This window comes from Taudactylus pleione, unplaced genomic scaffold (genome assembly GCF_031769625.1).
Source record: "Taudactylus pleione unplaced genomic scaffold, aTauple2 ptg001592l, whole genome shotgun sequence".
Taxonomy (NCBI): domain Eukaryota; kingdom Metazoa; phylum Chordata; class Amphibia; order Anura; family Myobatrachidae; genus Taudactylus; species Taudactylus pleione.
This window is the reverse complement of record NW_028285989.1, coordinates 100,555-128,315: the sequence shown is the minus strand read 5'-3', so window position 1 is coordinate 128,315 and position 27,761 is coordinate 100,555. Positions and strand designations below refer to the sequence as shown.

General features: G+C 40.4%; 1 protein-coding gene across 1 annotated transcript; it reads right to left on the bottom strand.

Annotated features, from left to right (window-relative positions):
• Positions 1-27,761, bottom strand: LOC148442253 (phospholipase A2 inhibitor PIP-like). The gene is made up of 5 exons (XM_088464112.1): positions 27,686-27,761; positions 19,781-19,886; positions 10,405-10,562; positions 7,088-7,237; positions 1-134 (listed from the first exon to the last, which is right to left on the bottom strand). Exons 1-5 carry the CDS (start codon positions 27,738-27,740, stop codon positions 1-3), a joined length of 603 nt encoding a protein of 200 aa, XP_088320238.1. The 5' UTR covers positions 27,741-27,761.

Genomic DNA, 27,761 nt, shown 5'->3' with positions numbered 1-27,761 from the left:
TCAGGGCTTTTTTGCAGAAGTGCAAGTCATCAACTTTAAATCCATTTCTCTAGCGCCAGGAACTGCTTTAAATCCAATTTCACATCCACCTTGCGTAATGCAGCCTTTTACAGAGATAGTTTTGTAGGTAGTATCTGCAAAATGAAAAATATGTGGTTTGTTAAAGATAAACCTCTCAATATTTTAAAATGTTTAAGCATCATAATAACTAGTGCAGTATAAAGTGTAAGAAATTACAGCTTCAACTCTGGTTTTATCCAAATCATATGTCATAATTCATTAGGGCAGCACAGACGGTGTAATGGTTAGTGTTACTGCCTCACAGCACTGAGGTCATGGGTTTGATTCCCACTACGACCTGTGCTTAAATATACTGGTAGGTTAATTGGCTCCCTCCAAAAAATTTACCATAGTGTGGATGTGTGTGAGCATGTGGTAGGTAATATAGATTGTAAGCTCCACTGGGGCAGGGAGAGATGTGATTGGTAAGATATTCCCTGTAAAACGCTGCAGAATATGTGTGCGCTATATAAATAACTGGTAATAAATAAATAAATAATAATTCCCTGTTCTAAAAGGTACATTCTTCCAGGTGGGTCTGGCTTTTGAGTGGTGCAGTTGATGTGTAAGGCAATTCTTCAATAATATAATAACTGAATGGAGGAACACTTTTGCCCAGGATCACAGGACTGCTATAAAATGGAATCAGTCAAGGATGGGCCAGTAGGATTAAACATAGTAGATTTCAGTCATTTTAATAATTAGATTATAGCTATAGTGCTGCAATGGGATGGGTATGGGATGTCAGTGCTCAGGATGTCGGTGATTGACCTCTGTCATTGCAGTGACAAAATGATAACTCCTCAGGTCCCAATCTTGATAATTTCCATGGCCCTCATAGCACCGAGGTTTGGGAAGAGCTCATCTGTTTTTCAGCAGAGGGCGGGGTAGTCTCTAGTAAGTGAAATAAAAGACCCCTTGTCACAGCCCTGCGATAACCAGCCCGCTACTTCTTTTCAGTGCACTCCGTCACTCCCATGTGTGAAGAAGAGTATGTGAAATAAACCTTTATACAGATATGAAGATATACACTGTTGTGAGTAGCATACGCCCTTACATTATCTTGTACTCATGTTACTGGTGAAATCACCACAATATTCAGAAGATAAAGGGGATCTGGAAAAGAAACCTTTACGCGCATGTTTATGCTTCACTTCACGGTGAGTGGGGTACGCTGTCTTTTTCATTAAAGTGGGATCACTGTGCTTAGATTTTAAATATTAATATTTGATTTTCTACATTGTTAAAATACATATTGCATTATCAATTATATTGCTATAAGTTTTTTTCCTATATACCAGGGGTGGGGAACCTTTTTTCTGCCGAGGGCCATTTTGATATATATAACATTATTTGTGGGCCAGGTGCAGGCCATGCCCCTTCCATGTGACTTCACACGGGGGGGGGGGGCAACAATTGCCGGTGATTACAGCACTGCCCGAAGCATCCTGGGGATGCTCCAGGGAGCTCTAAGGGCAGCGGTGTGGCTGTCTGAAGCGTCCTAGATTCTGCATAGATTCTGGCTGCAGGGTGCCATTCTAGGCACCCTGCTAGCCTGATGAGGCTGGTAGAGAAAAGCTTCGAGAACCAGACCAAATGACTCTGCGGGCCTTATACGGCCCCCGGGCCTGAGGTTCCCCATCTCTGCTATATACCCAGGAGAATACATAACATATTTATTACAGACTGAAAGATGAATCAGTCAAAAGCACTCATGATACAGTGGCAAACGTAGGATTTCTAGAAGTGGCAAACGTAGGATTTCTAGAAGTGGCAAACGTAGGATTTCTAGAGGGGGGCTTCCAAATGCCTAATTTTAGAGTGAGTGTGGCCAGTCCATGAAGAGGACACAATTAGCACTTATCCAGCTTTAATATGTAGATATTACAAAGTGTATTATGTCTCATAATTCCAGCATATACAAGATTAGAGATCACACTAAGCCATTAGATGCAGCAGTAGGGCCGTCCGGGTGTAGTAGGTAATACCGCTGGCAGAAGCCCGGCAGAGGTGAAGATCCCGAACACTAATAAGGAAAGTATGCTAACCCTATTTCCCCCCCTCAACGTAACCCTCCCTTTGGGATGCCTAACACCAACCTCCCCCCCAAGTGCCTAAACCTAACCCCCTGTCCCCGCAGCCTGAGCCTGTCTCCTGGGGGGGTGCCTAGCCCAACCCACCCCCCGGAGTGCCTAACCCTAACCCTCCCTTCCCCTAGCCTAACCCTGCCAGGGGGGTGCCTAACCCTAAGTCCCCCTGGGAGCCCTAAAACCTAACCCTACCCCCCGCGGCTGTCCACGCCCAGCTTACCTTCGTTCGGTATGCCTGGGTGTCAGTCTCCCGGTGTTGGTCTAATGTCAGGTGCCAGGTTTTCGATGCCTGTCATTAGTACTGTCGGGAAGCCGGCGGTAGGCATTAAGACCGTCGGCTTCCTCACTACATCCCGGCCATCCTGCCTGAGCTGAATGCTTTTATTTTAGATGTGGGAACCATTCCAGTGCATTGGAGCATGTCCGGGAGTCTGGGGGAGCAGCAGAGGAACCTAGCACTGCCCTGAACATATACTGTATGTACATATTGAACTCTATAGCAGTGCATCCCTAACAGTGCATGTTTTCCAAATCCCCTAAGTAGTACACAGGTTATTTAATACTGACTGAAACATGTTAAAAGATCCACAGTTGGTGCTAATGATTTAATTTGTGATACTGAGAAGAACATGCAGCACTTGCAAAATTCTATTATATTTCTATTGTGGTCATGGTGTGTGCTGGGAACAGGGGTTTCCAGGCATCCAGAACCCCCTCCCCCCCCGCGTTTGCCTATGTGACACTCAATAAAGACTGAGTAATATACATAATTGATATATTGTATGGTTTAAATTGATGTACATATGTGGTCAAGCACCTGTTTTTGGACATTTCAGATTTTTGTAGGTCTTAATACGCCATCTCACACTCAGAGGTAAATTTATTAAAGCGAGAGGTTTTAAAAGTGGAGATGTTGCCCATAGCAACCAACCAGATTCTAGCTATTATTTTCTAGAAGGTGCTAGTTAAATGTTACGTAGAATCTGACTGGTTGCTATGGGCAACATCTCCACTTGTAAAAACTCTCACTTTAGTAAATTTACCCCTCAGAGTCCCTACCTTAATTTGTGCAGTCTATTGGAGTTTGGGTGTAACTCTCTATTACTCAGTGTGGTGGTTAGGTAGCAGGATAGCACACTGATAAGATATCCACCCTTTCTTTGACAACACACACATCAGTTAACTTCATTAATAAATGGAATTAAAAAGACAGTTTACAGCCTATTTTAAACACAAACTTATATTCTAGACTCTATTTTGTTATGTTTCAGTTTCCACAGCACCCGAACACACCCGAGCTTTGGGGTTCCGAGTCTTTTGGTATTTCTGCCATGTTGGGATCTCAAAACGAGGCAAAACGAGGTAATCTTTCCGGCATTGGATCTTGCATGTTTTGGATTGCATCAACTTCTCGATATCAAATCTCACGCATTTTGGATTGCATATTAATGTCCCTCCCTTATAATCAAGTGCCATTTCACACTGGAGACCAGAAGGAAAGGGTGCGGGCATAGGGGAACTTTGTAAAAAAAAAGATTAGGGGCACTGTGTACTGTAGGCTGGCTGCAGCACTCTGTGAGGCACACCAAAAAAACGCCACAGGAGTGGGCACTGTGTTGTTGTTTGTTTCTAAATAAAACCTACTGGGGCACTTTTTTCTAAAAGAAAAAAAAAAGATTAAAAGCACTGTGCTAAAGGGGCAGTATAGTGGCACAAAAAATGCCATAGGAGTAAACTGCAGAACTGCGTTACTTAAAAAGCCTACTGGAAAACGTTAAGAACCAAAAATACCTAGTATTATGACATCATCATTACTAGTAGGGTGCCACCCTTATACTAGGAGCATTGTGAGGCAGTTTGTTGTGTGTTCAGGCCCTGTTAAAAAAAAAATATATAAAACTTGTGTGTTAAAAAATATAACATCATTATAAGGGTGCCAACCAGCTTATAATAGGGGAGTGGTGAGGCAGTTTAATGTGTGTTTATGGCTTTTAGGCGCTGTAAAAACAATGTATAAAAATTGGTATAAAATAAAATTATATAAAATGTAAAAAATATAACTTAATTATTAGGGTGCCACCTGGCTTATACTTGGGGCGCTTTGAGGCAGTTTGTTATGTGTTCAGGCATTGTTAAAAAAATATTATAAAACTTGTGTTACAAAATATAACTTCATTATTAGGGTGTCACCCGGCTTCTACTAGGGGCACTGTAAGGGAGTTTGTTGTCTGTTCAGCCGCAGTTAAACATTTTTAATATAAAACTTGTTTGTCAAAAAATATAATGTCATTATTAGGGTGCCTCCTGGCTTATACTAGTGGAGTCATGAGGCTGTTTGTTGTGAGTTCAGGCACATTTATAATTTTGTTATATAAAACTTGTGTGTTAAAAAACATAATGTCATTATTAGGGCGCCACCTGACTTATACTAGGGGTGCTGTGAGGCAGTTTGTTGAGTATTTAGGGCCTGCTGACACTGTTAAAAAATTTAATATTTAAAATAAAACTTGTTTGTTAAAAAAAAAAACATCATTAGGATACCACCATTACTAGGGGCATTGTGAAGCACTGTGTTGTGTATTCAGGCACTGTTACAAAAACTTAAAAAATTATATAATGTGTTAAAATTTAGGGTGCCACAATTACTAGTAGCGCTGTGATGCACTGTTATAATGAATGAAATTATAAAACTTGTATGCTAAAAAAATATAATGTCTTTAGGGTAATACACTTACACTAAGAGCACTGTGAGTCGATATGTATCAGTCCAGAGCAGAAGAGCAGGAGAAGCAAACTAGTAGTAGTGCTGTGGCTGCAGCCAGCAGTCATGATAGTACTTCAACATTTACTAAAGGTGGCCCAGGTGAAATAAAGTTTAAAACAGGGCACCAGAAATCTAAACAATGTTAAAGAAAACATCTCTAATAAGAAAGAGAAAAATTACCTCTAAAAAATTTAAAATTGACAACATTCCATACACCACATGCAGTGGCAAGGAAAGGCTCAGGTCATGGTCTTTCTTTTGCAAGTGGTGGTCATACTGCTGATGTTTCATGCACTAGATTGCTGATTGTGGAAACCAGGGCCAAACATACTCAGACATCTTCTGAAACCTCATATGCAACATAGTATCACTCTAAAAAGTAAATTTACTAAAGTGAAGAGTTTTTAGAAATGGAGATGTTGTCCATAGCAAACAATCAAGTTCAGAAAAGAACATGCAGATGAAAAGACACCATAAGGAAAATACAGAACATATGGTGGTGGCAAATACAGACATATGGAGGGGCATTTACAGAACTAAAGAGGTGGTCAAAATTGTCTGGAAATTACAAAAATTATGTGATAGAAATTAATAATACTGTAGGAACAAAAACAGACCCTAATTATGGGATTTTAGCTGTTTTTACCAATTTCTTAATATAATACAGATCCAAAACCAAAACATGTGAGGGCAGTTTTGTCAAAACCAAACCCAACGATGAATTAGAACCAAAACCAAATCAAGGTTTCCGCGCACATCTCTAGTAACTACTGATTACATAAGACTGTATAATTGCTTTATATTTACAAGTTTAATACAAAATAAAGGTTTCCTTTTGTTAATCTGTTGATACAATGTTTCTGAATAAGAATATTTTCTCTTTTTAATGCATGTATAATAAATAATTAAGTTTTATTACATAAATAACAAACATAAGTGTGCCAATAGGGGAAGAACTCCTTTTTTCTCTTCTTTTAAGATCATTCCTTTGCTTTATCAAATAAATTGTTCACTAAACTTAAGAACGTCATGTGCACCACCATATAAATATTGTGTGTTTAAAAACTTAAGTCTGAAAATAAATTCAGAAAATCTGTAAATTCAGTGTAAGCAACATGTTTGGATTTGTACCCTATGACATTTAGTAGTAGTTTATTAGGAGGTGGGGTTTATAAAGGATCACTTTTTGTTAAAGCACCTATCATTGGTAAAGAATCCAGCTGCGAGCTGAAACGTACAATTGACTCATTTAGGGGGGTATTCAATTTGTAGCGAAAAGTTCGTGCTGGACTTTTCGCTCCACATCTGAAGTTTTGACGGGGATAAAGTATCAGGCGCGTGCCCAGTTTATCCCCGTATTCAAAAAACGGGAGGCGGCAGAAAGGTAAGTTTCGCATAAAATCGGGAATTCTCTGGTATTGTTCCTGGGACCCCCCTACAGATGTCTAGACATGGGGGATCACTATGGGTACCCCCATTTTTGCCTGCTGAAGGAAGTCAGGTTTGTAATAGCCGTGGCAGGTGCATAAAAGAGGCTTAAGAAGAAGGGGTGAAGAATAGCACTTAGATTACTTTTTTTGTTTTAAAACTATTTCCAGCAAATTCGGGGTACATTAAAATGGGTGCTAGCATATTTTTAAGTCCCTAAAGTTATTTTTAAAAATTCTTCAAAAATGTACCTGCCGCTACTACCCGCAATGAAGAAAACACCTGCCGCATACATGCGGACCCCTGTGGAATCTATTTCGCTACTTTAGGATTTTGTCCCCCGTATTTTTTTTTTACCCCAAAATTCAAGTTAATTTTTTAGGGGTGTCCTGATTTAAAAAAAAAAAAAAAAAAACTTTTTTGACACCCATTAATTTTGGGGGCCATTCCCAGGGGTGCAGGCTATTTTTTTTAAGCCTGCACCCCATAACCCCAATTCTGTACTTTTTATTCGCCATCTAAGGTATGGTGAAAAGTTATCCCTGTTTTTTAACAAAGACTTTTCGCACCGGCGAAAAGTCTTTGAAACTGAATACGGGGATAATTAAAATAGGCGAAAATGATAACGGCTTTTCGCAACCAAATTGAGTGTGAAGGATGAGTGAGATTTCATATTTGTGTCTGTGGATACAATGCTGTTAGTGTGACTTCTCCCAGTTTCTAGTGGATGCAAGAGGTTACTTACCTGAAAGCTGTACTACTCCACGATAATCCACACATTGGAATTCATTTCCAGAACATTTGACAACTCCATAGGGTGTGCAGCCTTCCCAGGTGTCATTTGCGTAGCACACAGGACACTCAAACTCATTAGCTATCACTTCAGGACAGTCCTCTGAAAACAATATATAGACTTTTAACATAACCTACATTTTTATTATATTATAATATATGAGCTGGATATTTCACACACATACAACATGGCATCCATTTAATTGCATATATTGGGCCTGAGTCAATTGCATACTTGACTTTGTCTTTTGCCGTGATCACGCGCTTGTCTCTTTATGCTAACACTGCTACAAAGACTTTCCCTGGTGAGCGTCCTAATGAGCAAGGACAGAGACACCCATTATCTGTGTCCGTAGACACTGAAATACCATTGGTGTTTCTCTAGATGCTCCAACTAAGCTTGCACCAGCCCTAAGACAGATGCAGTTTCTCTATCTGAGTATCCAGTATCTTAATCCAGCAGTGGGGAGTGTCTAGGATTAGTAATGAAGTGATTTTAGTTTTGTCTGGGAAGTCCTGGCTATTGCATGTAGCCTTGCTACTGTAAGACTGCTCATTCTTACAGTGGTCTCATTCACCGACTATCTCCCACTGGTTAAAATTGCCTATCTGTGCCTAAAACTTTAGGGTGTCCCAGCCATGTTGGTGGGCATGCCCTCGCCTATAAAAAAGATTCCACAATCCTAATACCTGTTGTTCCTCTTTTTGTAGGCAGGATGGCATTCAAATATATATATAAAAAAAAAAAAATCAAACTTTTATATTAAACATCTACATGTAAGTACTAACATCATCAAGTCAACAAATAGTTTTTTGTTCAAATTAAACAAAAATTCTCCCTTGAATACAAACTATAAAGTAGTAATACATAGCAGGTATATTCTGTTTTGTGTGTTCATTTAACCAGTATCCTAGTGACCGCAGTACAATAAAGAGAACATCCTGATGACCACTGTACATTACAGAGAAAATCCTAGTAACTACTATATTATATAAAGAACATTCTATGGACCTATTGTATATACAATACAAAGATCATTAAAGTAACTGTTATACAATACAGAGTGCATGTCCACCATATAAAACAAACTACATCTTAGTGACCGTCGTGCGCATGTGGAAGACCCGGATAGCGACGGGCAATCCGTCGCTCCGGGTCTCGCACCAAAGGGGGCGAGCTGTCGATGTTGAGTGACAGCTCGCCCCTTTTGGTGGGCAGGCCGGGGGGGGGGGGTGGCTGCCCAAACGGAGGCGTTCCCATGAACTCCTGCCGTTTGGGGGCGGCCCCACTGACATCACGAGTGATGTCAGTGGAGAGATTCAGGCTCTGTTAGAGCTGAAATCTCTCTGGGGCTTGCGGCCACGAGACCCTACCACAAGGCCAGGAGGCCGCACAAATAAAAAAAAAAAAACACCCTGATTCAGAGCAAACACTCTTTCAGAGCGTCCGGCTCTGACTCAGGGCCATAGAGCATATACTATAACTATACTGTTTACTCTTCGCCGGGAAAGACTCCTATTGGAACCACTGTCCCAATAAGTAAAGATTGATAAATAGCCCTAACAGTTCATTTCTTATTGCTGCAAATTGTGGCAATAATGAATGATAGCTTTTGGGATCCCCCATTGCCACCAATGACCTATAGGTCCCCAAGAATCAGACCACACTGGGAGGAAATGACACACCATTCTTACAGTTTTGCATTGTCCTCATTTATATATTTTATTTGGCATATGTTAAGGCAGAATTGAATAAATGGAATTCTCCCATAGGGAATTCCTGCGAGGGGGGCATGGTGTTTAAGAGGCTACACCTCCAAAAGTTATTGGATGTACTGAGCTGAAATTTGGCATGGATACGTAGAACCATCACTCAGGTAAAAAAAAATTAAAAAGATTAATTGGGAACAATCTAAATGACAGCGCTTTCTTGCACTGCCTGTCTCGTTAAAAACTGCCACTTTTCTGCTTTAGTCTTTGAGCGATTTTTTTGAAAGCATAATGCAGGGTAGAGGACGAATTAAGACTTGGGGTTTGTTTTGTTAGGTAGCTCTTGTTCCAGGGTAGAGCTTTCTGGGCAGTGCAGGCCCCAGGCAGTCACCTGGTTCACCTTGTGGGTGATCCAGCGCTGGCCACAGTCCCAGAAGGAGCCACTGCTCACATATCCTCCCTGCAGTGGCACCCAGGGGCAAAGCCGTAACTAGACTTTTTGGCGCCCTGTGCCAGAAAAGGCATTGGCGCCCCCCTCATTTTTCAAAGGGACATAATGCACCCAAAAAAGTGCCATGGCTTCATGGGGAAGGGCCAGGGAAGAGATAGGGGAGGCCAGGAGATGCTGGGGATGAGATAAGAGGAAGCTACAAGTGACAATGATAATAAACAGAAATTTGACAGGCCCAAAGAGTGCCCCCTAACCTGTGGTGCCCTGTGCGATGGCACCGGCCGCACTACCCTAGCTACGGCCCTGCCCTGCCCAGGGGTGACCCCATCTCACACACTCCTTCTAGCCCTGGCAGGAACCTACCTCAGAGTCTGGCTGACAGCATGGGTTCCTTGTGGGCTGTGCCCTCTACTGGCTGGCACTCTACATGCCAGCATAGTCAGGGTACTGGTTGGACCAGCACTGGGCAGAGTGAGGTGGTACACTGGGGCAGCTGGCAATAAACAGGAGGTGACCTGGCATATGCATATGCCGGGTCACCTTACTATAGCAGGGGCAGGGTTAGGGTAGAGTGAGGGGGGGTAGAGTGAGGGGGCACTGGGGCAGAGGGAAGCGAGGAGGAGGTGACCCGTAATATACATATGACCTGGGTTCCTCTAATTGGCTGCTTCCAGTGAAGAAGGCAAGGAGACCAAGGAGAAGGCAGAGAGACAGCTGTCTTCCCTGTTCTTCTTCTTCCCTTAGGAGGCTCATTGCACCATCCTGAGATGGAGAAAACATTTCTAGAAGTGAAGAGGAAAGCTGAGCTTTCTGTGCTTCTATGAATCATTCTCTCCCCATACTACTGTATGGGGAAAGCGTTAGATACACTAATCAGGGGCACCGCTGGAAAAAGCTCAGATTTGTCCATGGTAACCCCTTCTATGAATGAGGATCAGTGATAAGTCCTGTAATCACTGCTAAAGGGTTTTCACTGCTACATTAATATACCCATTAGCAATTATTGTCTTTATATTTAGCAGCTTTTATTCGTACTCATTAGAATCACTAATATATTGAAGCTTTGATGGCCATTTCTGAATGAGAACTTTCAATGTGCTTCCACTTACTGTAATTTAGGTCAGCATTGCTGTAAGCTCCTGTATCACACTCAGTGTTGATACGGACAGAAAAGTTTTTCCCTGCTGAGACCGAGAAGCAGATATCACAGAACTTATCATTTCCACATGTTTTCTGTATTGATTTATAATGGACATCACCTTGGAGAGAAATGAAACAAACAAACATAAATTAATAGTTTAAAAATCCAATTTCCAATTACATATACAAGTTCTGCAGAAGAAGAAACTAATGTAGTCATCTGTACGTATAATAAAGTTGTAATGGTTGTGTCTGTAGTACATAGAATTTTTTTGGGCAGAACTATACTCCTCGGGACTTTGTATGACCTATGGAGACAAACATTTTTTTTCTGGAGTTTTGTTGGTCTGTCTGTTCATTCTGTAAAATCTACAGAATGAACAGACAGATGAATTTGGATTGCGTTTTCAATATTGTATAACTTAGTCACCTACAAAGAAACTGAGGTATGTATTATCTCAATGTGACATTAGGGAGAGGAGCAATACAGGAAAAACCAGATGCATAACACTAGGCGCGAGATATGGTAACTGCAGATTTAGCACTCTCACAGAGTGAGATTGCTGTCACTCACAAAATGGTGGAGCTGCTAATTCACAGAATTGCTTTAATGGAAAATGTGAATCTGTAAAGTGTTTTGTCTATGGAATTTCATTGCTTTTTTATAATTTATTAACTATAAGGGATGGGACCAGCAAATTGGGCCACCTGCAGGAGGGAAGGACACCAAAATGTTACACTAGCACTGGTGGTGAAGGGGTCAGCACACAGGAAGTGTTTTGGGGGTGCAGAGGGAGAGTTAGCAGTGGGGGGCAGGCTGCAGGGATGCAGGGCAGTGGTATCAATGGGGCAGTGCCAGGGGCTGGCTGGCAACTTTCAGCCTGGTGGGCAAACAAGGGCAAGTAGCCCAGTTTTTCTACCAGCGAATGCAATTTTAAAATGGGCATGACAGTAATGTTGGGGGTGTGGTTTGTGTAATGAGGCACTGCAGAACACAAAATATTGTATTTTTTTTTGCAGGGGTCCTATCCTATATGTGATAGCTATTTATGGGACGGGATGAAATATATTGCAGCTGTCCCGTTTGTTTGTTACTTATGTATCATGCACATTGACATTTATGTAGGGGGCAAATGTTGTAATTATTTAGGTGACATACACATGTGCAAGTACAACCTACCTAAATATCAATGTGCATGATATATAAGTAACAAAAACATGACACCTACACTATATATCATTCCATCACCTAAATAATCACATCTAGTATAGGAGGACCCCTACAATATATAATAGTGAAGTGTTCTATGTGTTTGTTACCAATATAAAATATGCTGACAGTGGCACTTGCATGTGTAGTAATTGTTTAGGTGACATTCACATGTACATGTCACCTAAATAAATACATGTGCAAGTGCAACATAAATGCATGATATTTTATAAACATATATATATATATACAAAACAGAAAAACTTTTGCTATCGGCGCTAACAATAATATACTGCAAATTTATGTGTGCAGCAAATAAAACAAAGGGGATTTTGTCATGATTTGATCAAAGCATTTAAGCCTGCAGCCCAGCATCAAGGGACCCCATTTTTCTGCAGGTCCCTAACACTAGCATATATGCCTAGCACAGCATTACATTGCAGTTAAATGTACTCACCTCCTAGATACAGAGGGACACATCTATACAGGGCTGGCTGTTAGCCACACCCAACTAGGCTTTTTATAGCCTTAATTGAAAGCTGCCATGATAGCACAAGGCAAAAATTTTGAAACAAAACAGAAAAGAAATATGCCCACGCTCGGTTTTACCCATATCATACATGGTACCAGCAGCATGGCAATATTAATGCCATATATGTATACAAAACAGAAAAACTTTTGCTATCGGCGCTAACAATAATATACTGCAAATTTATGTGTGCAGCAAATAAAACAAAGGGGATTTTGTCATGATTTGATCAAAGCATTTAAGCCTGCAGCCCAGCATCAAGGGACCCCATTTTTATATATATATATATATATATATATATATATTCACATACATATGTATACATGTAATAGATAATATATAAACACACACATACATATATATATATATATATGTATATGCATACATATATATATATATATAAATATATACACACACATACATATTTATACACACACATACATACATATATATGATAAAAAAAATTACAATGACAGTTACTTACCTGGCCTGAGAGACTTTACCACTTAAAGCAGAGGACTCGGAGTGTGTGGGTGTGGGAGATCGGGGGAGGGGGGGTATGCAGCCCATTACCATTATATAAAATAAATGTGTGACAGTGACACTCTCAAGTGCCATTGCCTTTACCTGTTCGCTGCGCATGGACGTCCTGGAGTTGCTGGAGCCCACCGGACAATGATGGGGGTGGAGCCGTGAGTTGTGTCTCACAAGCTCCGCAAAGACCCATGGGAGGAGCTGCTGCAGCTGGGCATGCTCGGCTGCCCTCATGTGGCCATTTTAGTATAGGGAAGCCAGGAGCCAGGACTCTGATGCCCGATCGGAGTAGCTGCGGTGCCATGCGGATGGGTAGGTAGTGTGGGCCGGCCCGGCATCGGGGGACATGGGACCGGCCCAGCGCTGGTGGCCCAATCTTCTCTCTAGCTGGTCAGGGAGCAATAGAATCCGCTACCTGCCTGCTGGAGCCTGGCGGCCCTGGAAACCTATAATTGTGCCAGCCTGGGGGCCAGATGGCACCCTGCCCCCCGGCCCAGCCCGCCAATGGGCAGTGCACAGAAAAAGCAGCGGGGGTGCGGAGCAGTGGGGCAGTGCACAGCGGCAGCAGTGGGTGTGGAGCAGTGGCAGCAGAGGGGCAGTGTACAGGGGCAGCAGAAGGGGACAAAGGGGCTCACTGGCATTAATGGTCCCAGCCCTGAACTGACTCTTAAGGCCATTACTTACAGAACAATGTGCTCACATTACCCCCCCCAGCACTCCAGAACACGATAGTGTGCCTAAATAGCACATCATTTAACATAAGAACTATTGTGAAAGATTTAAAGATAGCTGACTACTTGCACGGATCAGTGAGATCTGTGATGCAGGCATCTGTGTTAAAAGAAAAGATTCAGAAATGCACATATGGATCTGTACGATCAATGTGTGCATGCATCTGAGAAAACAAAAAACAATAAGACACAGATACATGGACTGATCAATGAGATCCATCCATTTATCTGTGTTAAAAAAATTTAAAACATTTGTCATTTTTTTAAAGCACAACCAGCCCCGGGAGTTTTACAGCCGGTCCAGGTTGTGGAAATATAGGGAACAAATGACATAGAGGTCCCCTATATTTAGTACAACCATCACCAGGCTATTTAGAGCCAATCCTGGTTGCCAAAATACAGAGGACAAAAGATATAGGGGTCCCCTGAATTTAGCACAACCAGCACTGGGCTTAGCTGAGCCTGTCCTGGTTCTGTAAATAAAGGAAACAAAAAGTGAAGGGGTCCCCTGTATTAACCATAACCAGCACCGGATCCTTTCTAGTGGGGGGGGTAAAATGCCATGGCCAGGGTCAGCCAGCCAAAGCCACCCCAGGCCTAGGGGCTATCCCCGGCACCCCTGGGATACTCCGAGTGTATAAATGTGGTGCATAAGAGTTACAATATTGTGTTTTACAGGAGAAAGGCAGCCTACCCCACATGCTGGTACTTGGAAAACCACAAGTACCAGCATGCAGAGTATTATGGGCCCGCTGGTACCTGTAGTTCCACTGACAAAGAAATAAATATTTTAAAAATAGACATTACACACACACCGTTAAAGTACAAGTTTATTAACATACATAGAAACATAGAATTTGACAGCAGATAAGAACCACTTGGCCCATCTAGTCTGCCCTTACATGCACACTCACTATCTCATATACTCGCCTAATATCCCTGCATGCATCAAAACACAGATCCATGTGGCAAGCACCTGTGATAAAAGTCAGAGATGCATAGACGTATCAGTGAGATTCGTCCATGCATCTGTGTAGAAAATTAATTAAAAGTATTTTTTTAAAAAGCTCAACCAGTCCTAGGCTTTGGAGACCCCTACTGGTTGTGTTAAATACAGGGGACAAATGACATAAGGATCCCTTGTATTAAGCACAACCATCACCTGATTTTTAGAGCCAGTTCTTGTTACCAAAATACAGGGGATAATAGACATAGGGGTCCACTGTATTAAGCTCAGCCAACACTGGGCTCAGGTGAGCCAGTACTGGTTTTGGAATTACAGGGAGAAAAAATGTGTAGGGTTCGCCTGTATTAACCATAACCAGCACTGGACCCTTTCTAGCAGGGAAATAAATTGAAAGCCAGGGGAACCTTTTTACCAGGTCCTCTGGCTAAAGCATTACCCCTGACCGCTAGACAGCCCAGGTTGGGGATCACTGGGGAGGTAGGGACCCCCCAATAAAGGGGTCCCCCTCTCAAGGGCACCCCAGGCTTAGGCTGATAGCCTGGGGCTATCCCCGGCACCCCAAGTTGATTGTGTAAAATTGTGATGCATAAGAGTTAGAGTATTGTCTTTTGCAGTAGAACTACAGGTCCCAGCAAGCATCTCCTGCATGCTAGTACTTGGAGAACCACAAGTACCAGCATGCGGGGCATTTAGGGCCCACTGGTACCTATAGTACCCCTGTAATATAAATATTAAAATAAAATGTTTTAATATTTTATCGTCCTGTTCACCTCGGGGGTGGCAGCCTTTAATCTCTTTTACATGGGTGTCGCCTCTGCCAGGACTTCCCATGGTGACTTCACCTTCAAACTGCCGTGCCACTGCTTATATAAGCAAGCCGAAGGGCAGGGTGATGGCGTCGCAAGCTGTGATTGACTTGCAGCGGTCATATTTGAATTTCAAAAATGTTGCTGAGGCACCATTTTTCTTTAAATGGGCACGAAAGAACCCTTAAATTAGATGACAGTACTAAGTTTGTGGGTTTCTGTATTTGCATTATCTTGTTTTGCCAAGACCATGGATGCCTACATGGAACAAACAGGACGTGATCTCCGCATAGGAGGATGTGAGTATGTTTTCTCTTATTGCAGGTACCCTAAGGATTCCTACTGGACAAGGGAACGTGATGGCATCAGGGATACATAGGTGAGTATGTGAGATAACGTGTTTGCATATGTGTATAAAGTATGTTTTAATAAACTTTTACTGTCAACAGTGTGTGTGTCTTGCATTTATTTAATATTTCTTTTGCTGTGGAACTACATGTACCAGCGGGCCCATATTGCCCTGCATGCTGGTACTTGTGGTTCTCCTAGTACCAGCATGTGGGGGAGGCTTGGTGGGACCTGTAATTCCACAGCAAAATCCAATAATTTTACTATAATCAAATGTACCATGCTATATATATATATATATATATATATATAATATATATAAAGCACTAATCAGACAGTTTATCCTGACTCATGCAGTTACAGTATATACAGTCAAGTGCATAAATATTGGGACATTGACAGTGCCTCCCACTTTTTAAGGGGCCAAAAGTAATGGGACAAACTAAACAATCCTAAATCTAACTTTCACTTTTTAATACTTTGTTGCAAATCCTTTGCAGGCAATTACAGCCTGAAGTATAGAATGGATAGACATCACCAGACGCTGGGTTTCATCCATGTTGATGCTCTGCCAGGCCTCTACTGCAAATGTCTTCAGTTCCTGCTTGTTCTTGGGGTCTTTGTCTTCATCAAGTGAAATTCATTTCATGCTCAATCAGATTCAGGTCAGGGGATTGACTTGGCCATTGCATAACATTCCACTTTTTAGCCTTAAAAAACTTTTTGGCTGCTTTTGCAGTATGCTTCGGGTCATTGTCCATCTGCACTGTGAAGCGCCGTCCAATGAGTTCTGAAGCATTTGACTGATTATGACCATATAATATTGCCCAAAACACTTCAAAATTCATTCTGCTGCTTTTGTCAGCAGTCACATCATCAATAAATACAATGGAACCAGTTCCATTGGTAGCCATACATGCCCACGCCATGACACTACCACCACCATGCTTCACTGATGAGGTGGTATGTTTGGGATCATGAGCAGTTCCTTTCCTTCTCCATACTCTTCTCTTCCCATCACTCTGGTACAAGTTGATCTTTGTCTCATCTGTCCATAGTATGTTGTTCCAGAACTGTAATGGCTTTTTTAGATGTTGTTTGGCAAACTCTAATCTGGTCATCCTGTTTTTGAAGCTCACCAGTGGTTTACATCTTGTGGTGAACCCTCAATATTCACCCTTGTGAAGTCTTCTCTTGATTGTTGACTTTGACACATGTATACCTACCTCCTGGAGAGTTTTCTTGTTTTGGCCAACTGTTGTGAAGGGTTTTTTTTTCACCAGGGAAATAATTCTTCTGTCATCCACCACAGTTGTTTTCCATGGTCTTCCAGGTCTTTTGGTGTTACTGAGCTCTCCGGTGCGTTCTTTCTTTTTAAGAATGTTCCAAACAGTTGATTTGGGCACACCTAATGTTTTTGCTATCTCTCTGATGGATTTGTTTTGCTCTTTCAGCCTATTGATGGCTTGCTTCGCTGATAGTGACAGCTCTTTGGATCTCATATTGAGATACGACAGTAACTGATTCCAAATGCAAATGTCACACCTAGAATCAACTCCAGACCTTTTACCTGCTTAATTGATAATGAAATAACGAGGGAATAGCCCACACCTGTCCAGGAAATAGCTTTTGAGTTGATAGTCCCATTTTTTTGGCCCCTTAAAAAGTGGGAGGCACATATAGAAACCGTTGTAATTCCTACACTGTTCAAGTGATTTGGATGTAATTACCCTCAAATTAAATCTGAAAGTCTGCAGTTAAAGCACATCTTGTTTGTCTCATTTCAAAGCCATTGTGGTGGTGAATAGTGGCCAAAATATGAAAATTCTGTCAATGTCCCAATATTTATGCACCTGACTGTATGTCAATCCAGTAGATGGTGTACTAAGACATATACCAGTAAACATAGACTTTGGTCATGTTACTTGCAAACTTTTAGTGTTACTGTATGTTAAGTGGCTTACTCATGAGTAAGTAGCCCCAAGCATTGTTTTGTGTTGATCCCTGAAGGAAAAAGTGTAAATAATGTTTACACAGAGATTTTTTGATCAATGTCTACAATATAAAATATACATGACATTATTAGATGTCATTATGTCTTTGTAAAATAATTTCCACTGAGCAATAACAGACATCCAAGAGAGCGAAGCTGTGGGCATATGCTAGTGTATTATAATAGGAATGAAACAAAAGCAATTGAGACAGTATGCAATATATATTGTTTCCCTAAATTACTTTTTTTTCATCCACAAAATAAAAATTCAAAGACACACCAACCGCAGCAGCTCACTTATATATCTAAACATATACTAATGCACTATTAAATTAAAATAATAGGCTGAAGTACAGTATCTTCAATAAACTTTACAAGCTGAAGTATCATTGTCTCAAACCTATTTAGCACATAAGATCCTCACCCGCTTTGTAGAAACATATCAGGAGAAATGCAACTTTGTTCGATTTTAGTGGCGAGTTCAAACTCACAGCAAATCACCCTTGGTTTTGCCTTACAAAATTACAGAATTAATATCCAGTGGTTTGGATGGTGAAAGTGCAAATCACTGTCAATATGTGACAATTAGCATTGGGTTTGAAAGGCTAAAAATTATGCAAATTTCTCTGCAGATTGAATTATCTTTCCAATGTATAGAATTATTTGAACTGCACTTCATTTATAGCAGCTGTAATGATTTGAAAATGGTGTATTTATAGGTTTATAGAGAGTATACAGTGTTAAGAGAAGGTGTATATGGAAAAATCAATAAAAAAGATAAATAAAATGAAGTCAATTAAAATAAAATAAATTAAATGGATTAAAATAAAAATGAGGTAAAAAGATTAATAAAGTAAAAAGTATTAAAGTAATAAACTAAAAAAGGTCGCTGCCAAAGGACTAGAGGTAGGATTAGGGACAGATAGACAGCCTGCCTGTGTCCTTATTACAGTGCACAGGACTCTGCATGCCAGCCATACTCTCCCAGTACCCCCGCTTTACTGGCTCCCTACACCCACCCACTGAAGAGCTATAAACATACTTTTCATTTCAGCATCCTTTTAATATTTTATTATTTTAATACTTTTTTACTTTATTAATCTTTTTACCTAATTTTTATTTTACTCACTCATTTTTATTGGTTTTATTCTTAAATTATCTTCCCAGCCAGAACACAAATAGAGGCACACTACATATGTATTAAGTTATCACTATTTACCACTTAAATAAGGGGCTAAAACAATTAATAAATGTATTCAAAAGTCACAATTATTTTATAATTGTAATATTAGGGGAAAAAGATTAATTAATAACACTGAAAAATAACATTTAAATTAACTAATATAATAATTACTAAATATTAAGAGGCAAAATGATATGTATATATTTATTCATTAATTAAATAGAAGGCTTAATAATATTTTTATTTTAATGATGGAGGCACCAATTATATTGTACACTTGTGGCTTTACAAATGAAAAAAATAACTTGCTTTCATCATTATTTAATCAATAATAACTAATTGGTGTAGCAATAATTGTTACCACTGTTTATCTAGATTTAAATATTATTTAAGGTTTGGTTTTGCATAGTAAACATCATCATTCTGCCATACTATCCACATACATTCCTTAAAGTGTTATTTCTCTATGTAGAAGACAACATACCCAAGGTACAATGGGCCTGATTCAGACCCACTCGCGAGCGGCTGTACGCTCGCAAGTGGGTCGATGGTCTGCACTGAGCATGCGCACGACGGAGGGAGCTCCGTCGTGCGCATGCGCCAGACACGACGAGCGAAGGACTTTCCTTCGCTCGTTGTGTCCGATCAAAGGGGGCGTGCTGTCAATGTTGATTGACAGCACGCCCCCTTTGGTGGGCGTGCCGGGGGCGTGCCTCCCTGACGGGGGCGTTCCCACGGGAACGCCTCCCGTCAGAAGCCGGCCCACTGACCTCACTAGTGATGTCAGTGGGAGTGATTTTGGCTCTGATAGAGCCAAAATCACTCCGGAGCTTGCGGTTGAAAACCTCAACCGCAGGCTCTGGCTCGCAATTTCGATGGTCGCGATGGTCACGACCATCGCGGCCATCAAAATGCACGCTCGTATAGCCTGTGGGTGGTGACCCACAGCTATACGAGCGTCCAGGAGGACGCTCCATGAAAAAGGAGCCCGGCCCTCATGCAGAGCGTGCGCTCTGCTCAGAGCGTACGGCTCTGAATGAGGGCCAATGTTCCGAAATTGTCATGCATTTTCCAGGACATTTCATTTCCTTTTCGTCACAGCACTTTGTATAACCATTAACCCAGCATACTTTGCACTTAGTGCATTCAGCTGAAATGGAAAAGAAAACATCAGTGTTATTCATTTATTTTTATATAGTGCAAAGTTACTTATGCTGTACTGTACACAGAATTGTCCATGCACACATTTTCTAAACAATATAGAATACAATCTAGTTAACATGGAGTCAAAGTGAATTTTTTTCCAGGATTCATTGCTTTGATACTTGCCCTTCAGTATGTTCTCCAGCAAATCTCTGTTATTGTTGTATACTGTAGTTACCACTTTGTGTTGTATTATAAATTTATGACACTAGGTGGTGATATAGAAAAGACCACTGAGCACCTACAGTATGTAAAGGATATTAGGCCTCAACTGAACTACATTACTTCTATTAACTGTGACATAATAAAATAATACAGAATATATCAGCCCTTGGTTCATAGTACCACTATTCTACTACATAAAAGTGAGAATTTGTCCTTCTGTCTTTCTATACAAATCCACAGTTTACAATCCAAGATTGTGAAATTTTACATATGAGCGTTTTAAAACACGCCCAAATCAACTAGAAAAAATTGAAATTGAAATGAATTACTGTTAATTTTTAATTATTTTAAAACCACAATTTTGGCTGTACGCTCAATGTGTCACCTCACGGCATATGGGTAGGGCCTCGGAGCAAGCTTTTGGTGTTGTCATGCTTATTATTGAAGAGAGCTTTAGCAGGCTTTCCCAGCATTCTCAGCTGTCTGACTATACCAAATTACTTCTTTTTGAGTGCATCAATATCGGGAGTTGAAGTCACTGATTAAGGAGTAAACACAGCACTCATCGGAATTATTAATAATTGGGAAACCAATTCTAAAGGAAAGTACTGTGGGAAACTATATTTGCGCCAGTACGGGACAATATTTGATGTAACAGAACTGTGTTTTTGTGGAGTGTGAAGCCTCCACTTTTTTGTCCTGTGGGCAGCAGTATAGAGTGTGGAGCGCAAGAAGAATTTTCTTTGTATATTTATTAAATTATTACACATGGAATGCTTCTGGAAAAGTTTGTATGTGCAGAAAACAGGGAGTCGCTGTAGATGGTCATCCTAGTATCAGAGCAACAGAAGCTCTTGGCCGTGTTTACACTCTACATCTGACACATTTTGAATGCTTCTATCACCAAAGTTTGCTTTACACCGTTACAGGTCCTATTTCCTTTGAAGACCTTAGGACTGTTGATGGGGAAGTTTGTCACACTTTTCTTGAGGGCCTGCCTAAGGACAGGTTTGTTGGAGGATGATGTGTAAACAAACATTCTTAAAATCTCGGGCAATGCCGGGTACTCCAGCTAGTGTGATTGTCTCATAACATTTCATTATATAATACATGGGATTTGCATAAATTCCTAAACATGGTAGAAAACACTATTGAGACTAAGGCCGGTATTCTATTATCTGTGGTAAATTACTGCTGCTAATTACCTCGCCCAGGGCTTCTAAGATTCAACATGACTATGGGATTTGCCTAAAATCCTAATTGAATAATATTGGTGTTTGATAGACCCTATCTCCAAGACTATTGCAGTGTGATATTGATGTCACTATTGGGCTATATTATATCAATAAATTGTCATACATACCAGGAAAATTCGTTATTTCTCTGATATTAAAGCATACAAGCGCTGATGCAAATACTCTACTTGTTTATTGCATTATTTCTGTTAAATTACATTATTAAGCCAAAAATTACACTGGACCACTAAAGGATGGTTATAAGGTCCGCTAGCAGACACCCATCTGATAATAATAATAATAATAATATCACTCGACGTAGCAGTAAAATATAAACTATTAATAAATATAAGGAACAACACTGGAGGTAACATTTTAATTCACTTTCACAATTGTTTTTATTAAAAATAGGAAATAATTATATAAAAAATACAAAAAGATTTATATTTCGATGACCTAATTTTTTAAGGATAAAATGAAGGTTGTATTTAAATTCAATATCAATTTGGGTCACTAGGAAATACACATCTATCATTTGATATAGGTGATAAATACGTCCTGTCTGTCAGTGCAACATAAAAAGGAATAATCTCTCTTTTTTGGCACGTTTACTTAACATTCCTTGGTGCACCTCACCATGACTAGTTATTTGTTAATTCTAATTACATTATAGGGGAAAGGATGGGCTTCAATTCATGGTCTGTGAGGATTTGCCTACACCACATTGTTATAAAAACAGTGCAAATAAACATTTTAAAAGTAATAAAGTAACAGAAGTTACAGTATAGTAGTGTGAGTATAAAGTAAACATGCTTAAAATTACCAAGTAGAATTGCAATGTAACAATGTGAAGCGATGTGAATTAGACGCTGAGACTTTATGGTCTAATTACAGTTGTACTACGTGATTTGATAAATATATACTTATCTCAGCACTGTATGCCCAAAGATAGTGAACACTGTGAAAACATATACAGATATATACAATAGAGCAGAGGTTCCCAAACGTGGTCCTCAAGGCTCCCCAACAGTCAAGGTTTTAGAGAAATCCAGAGTTGAGCACAGGTGGTTAAATAAAATTGACTGAGGTACTAATTAAATCACTTGTCCTCAACCATGGATATTTCTAATACCTGTACTGTTGGGGAGCCTTGAGGATCACTGTTGGGAATCTCTGCAATAGTGCATTACCCTAATGCAGTGGTTCTCAAACTCGGTACTCAGGACCCCACACAGTTCACGTTTTGCAGGTCACCCAGCAGGTGCACAGGTGTAGTCATTACTCACTGACACATTTTAAAAGATCCACAGGTGAAGCTAATTATTTCACTTGTGATTCTGTGAGGAGTCCTGGAAAACATGCACTGTTTGGGGTCCTGAGGACCGAGTTTGAGAACCTGTGCCCTAATGTAATCAAAAAGACCAAACCCAGGGCAAAATGTAATAGGGTGAGAGTTTAGCTTTAAAACTCTCAAACTAATACATTGATCGAGTTGTATTTTCAGTGCAGGAAACACCTGGATGAGAGTTTACATCTCAAGTTTTAAGAGTCTTAAAAACATACAAGTCTGTCTATTCTGTGAGTTTATTATATTTTTTCTGAGTTTAAAAATGTGAGAGTTCTCTCTCACATTTTCTAAACTCTCACCCTATTACATTGGCCCCCAGTGTCCATAGAGATATGAAAACACTTATTCCAATTGTGTACGAAACAAGACATATAGATTACAGAATTCCACACCAATTATCCTTTTTATGGCAATTGTGGGGAGATCTCCTTCATGAAATAGAGAGGAGGACCATAAAGACATCCTGATTGAATCAGTATGATTTACCACCGGCCGCATGGTCGGCGGTTCAAATCCCGACAGCGGGAGCATGGCACGGGTGAAGATCCCGACTGCTCTAAAAGGTAAGTACTGCTAACCTAACCCCCTCCTAACCCTAACCCTCCCTTAGGGGTGCCTAACCCTGACCTCCCCCCCAAGGGCCTAACCCTAACCCCCCTCTATGTGCCTAAACCTAACCTCCTTTTCCCTGCTGCCTAAACCTAAGTCTACCGGGGGGGTGCCTAACCCTAACCTCCCCCCAGGGGTGCCTAACCCTCCTTCCCTTAGCCTAACCCTAACCCTCCCAGGGGGCTGCCTAACCCTAATTCCCCCCGGGAGCCCCTAACCTAACCCACCTCCCAGTGGCTGTCCACGCCCGGCTTAGCTTCGATCGGGATACTGGGAGTTGGGCTTCCGGCATAGGTTAAATGACAAGTGTCGGGATTTTGACGCCTATCATTAGACCCTTGCCGTGATTAGACAGTCGGGATGCCGACGGTCGGCATTTACAACATCGGCATCCCGACTGCCTACCATTCTGACATGCCCATGTGTTTATAAGGGTATTTATGGGGAAATGTATCAAAGCTTGGAGAGAGATAAAGTGGAGTGAAATAAAGTGCCAACAATTTAGCTCCTAAACTCATTTTTCAAACACTGGTTGGTACTTTCTCCACATTATCTCTTTCCAAGGTTTGATAAATCTCCCCCTCAATCCTCATTTGATAAGGTGTGGAATTCTCTAAACCATGGATCCTGTTGCACACTTAGAATAAGGAGATCACTTTTTCATATCTCTATAGATTTATTTTTGATTACATTAGGATACTGCACTATTGTGTGTATTTATAGATGTTTTCACAGTGATTATTTACTTTGGACAGATTGAACATTTCCTATTGATTGTGTGCAGCAATGACATTATAACACCTTTATTGTGTCAGTGTATGAATATTCCAAAATAGAAAACAACTATGAATATAACCTTATTATATGGCAGCAAGCACTTTAAAATACCATTTTAATTTAAAAGGAATTTTGTAAAATCAGAGTACAGTATAGCAGTTAAAATGAAAATAGTTAAAACATTTCTCCACCAGCGGCATATCTATAATGAGTTTATGTTGTGTGGTGCATTTGTATAATACTCACCTCTCTTGAGTCCCCGGCAGGTGGCAGCTATACTCCACATACCAAAAATACACAAATATATGGGAGCTAGTCTTTTGGGGCATACACACGGTCATATATGTCAGATGAACGATTGATCGATTTAAATGATTGAACGATTTCAGACAATATTAAAATAAAGGGAATCGTCCAATTCTGACTGCAAACACATCAGATGTCAGATATCGTTCTCTGACATACGGGAATGCGCATCGTTCATCGTTGCAGGCTCACATGTCAGATTTTCTTTCAGATATGGACGATTGAATGATTTTTACAATCATTATCATTCAGATCTGACAGAAAATCTGACCGTGTGTATGCACCATAACTAACAGCGGCCCTTCACTACATTGTGCTGCTGCTCCCTCTAGGAAGAATTGCTAACCTCCAATTATATATATGACAACAAACATAAGAAGGAAATGAATCCTTCCACCAGGGAAGCGCTGCTCAATCAATAATGAGTTTATTCACATGTACATACAAAACATAAAAATCTTAAAACATTAAAGGCCAATAATAACCAAACTCTAAAAAATAATATTAATCATCTAATTAATCCCTTTGGGGAATAATAAGAAACATTCCGTGTCTGCGATTCCACTATATGAATATAGAAAAGCAAGATCCAGCAAAGGTTAGTACTATAAAGAGCCGTAACTAGACTTTTTGGTGCCCTGTGCCAGAAAGAGCATTGGCGCCCACGTCATTTTTCAAAGGGACATAATGCAATCAAAAAAGGGCCATAGCTTCATGGGGAAAGGCCAGGGAAGAGATAGGAGAGGCCAGGAGATGCTGGGGATGAAATAAGAGGAAGCTACAAGTGAGAATGATAATAAACAGAAATTTTACAGGCCCAAACAGCGCCCCCTGACCTGTGGTGCCCTGTGCGATGGCACCGGCCGCACTACCCTAGCTACGGCCCTGGTACTATATAATAGACATGGTCCATAAATCCATCCTAGGTTAGTACTATATATTAGAGCGTACTCCAGCAATTGTTAGTACTGTACTGCTGGTACTCTACGACAGGATTAAGTAAAGGTTATTCCTTAACTTTAAAACCAAGTCCAGCAATGATTGGTATTGTGCATTGACACTTAATCCAAAGAAAGTTGTAATCAGCCCAAGACTCCATTCAATCAGGCTTGATTAGTATATAATTATTAGTACATCATATGACAGGCTCATATTAAACAATCATCCCCCTTCAAATCCACTTCACATTCTGAAGCTGGCCACACACTAGACCAACTTACATCCAACCAGCCAACTTGTTGATTGGTTGGAATGAAAATCTGGTAAGGAATGGGAGTAAATGATGTTCAGCAATTTGCTCCTAAATGCCAGAAAACAGATGATAATGGTCGTCAGACATGTTTGATCTAAACTATTTGTTCAAACAACAGTTTTTGTCCATTTTCCAGCATTTAGGAGCAAATTGCTGATTGTCATTTGCTTTCATACATTACCAGATTTTCATTCCAACCGATCAACTAGTTGGCTGGTTGGACAGATAATCTATAGATGTGTGGCCAGCTTAAAGCTGGCCACACACTAGACCAACTTTCATCCAACCAGCCAACTAGTTGATTGGTTGGAATGAAAATCTGGTAATGTATGGGAGTAACTGATGATCAGCAATTTGCTCCTAAATGCCAGAAAACAGATGAAAATGGTCGTTCAGACAAGTTTGTTAAATGATTGATCTAAACAATTTGGTCAAACAGTTTTTGTCCATTTTCCAGCGTTTGGGAGCAAATTGCTGATTGTCATTTGCTTTTATACCTTACCATATATTCATTCCAACCAATCAACTAGTTGGCTGGTTGGATGTAAGTTGGTCTAGTGTGTGGCCAGCTTTAGTCTGCAGCTGTTATTACAGACCTGCATTCTTAAGCTGGCCACACACTAGACCAACTTACATCCAACCAGCCAACTTGTTGATTAGTTGGAATGAAAATCTGGTAAGGTATGAAAGCAAATGACAATAAGCAATTTGCTCCCAAATGCCGGAAAATGGACAAAAACTGTTGTTTGAACAAATTGTTTAGATCAAACATTTAACAAACTTGTCTGAACGACCATTTTCATCTGTTTTCTGGCATTTTGGAGCAAATTGCTGATCATCAGTTACTCCCATACCTTACCAGATTTTCATTCCAACCAATCAACTAGTTGGCTAGTTGGATGTAAGTTGGTCTAGTGTGTGGCCAGCTTTAGTCTGCAGCTGTTATTACAGACCTGCATGTAGGAAACAATTTCTTATATGTGGTCCACTTGTGCCCAGGTACCGATACTTTAGTCCAATTTCAGCATGCAATTAAATTAACCACGGCAGTCAGCGGATCCATTCAACAGTGGTGGTCATAAGAAAGCACTTCTCCACCTTCAATATCAATCAGCGGCTTCCTCAGATGTTTCTTATTATTCCCAGTACTGGGTACAAGTGGACCACATATAAGAAATTGTTTCCTACATGCAGGTCTGTAATAACAGCTGCAGACAAACTTTCTTTGGATTTTGGGGCATATGTATCAAAGCTTGATGTGAGATAAAATTGTGAAATATATATCACCAACCAATCAGCTCCAAACTATCATTTCTTAAACACAGCCTGCAAAATGTAAGTTAGAAGCTGATTGGTTGGTGATATATCTCTCACGATTTTATCTCACATCAAGCTTTGATACATATGCCCCTAAGTGTCAATGCACAATACCAATAATTGCAGGACTATGTTTTAAAGTTAAGGAATAACCTATATTTAATCCTGTCATAGAGTACTAGCAGTGCAGTACTAACAATTGCTGGAGTACGCTATAATATATAGTACTGACCTAGGATGGATTTATGGACCATGTCTATTATATAGTACTAACCTTTGCTGGATCTTGCTTTTCTATATTCATATAGTGGAATCACAGACACGGAATGATTCTCATTATTCCCCAGAGGGATTAATTAGATGAATAATATTATTTTTTAGAGTTTGATTATTATTGGCCTATAATGTTTTAAGATTTTTACGTTTTGTATGTACATGTGAATAAATTCATTATTGATTGAGCAGCGCTTCCCTGGTGAAAACACCCCACATACCACTGGGAAAATGGCCGCTACGCCAGACCTGCGCATGTGCATAACAGTCTGTGCTCCTAGTGCTTAGACTGAGTCTACCTTGCTGCTGACTAGGGAGGAGGAGGCCCATCTATCTATCTATCGATCGATCGATCGATCGATCTATCTATCTATCTATCTATCTATCTATCTATCTATCTAATCTATCTATCTGTCTATCTAATCTATCTAATCTTGTACTGTCTTTCATTGCTGTGTACTCACCTGTAACAGTTAGTGGCAAAAAGATACATAGGACAACAATGTAATAAAACTTCATCTTGTGGGAGATCAGTTGGAT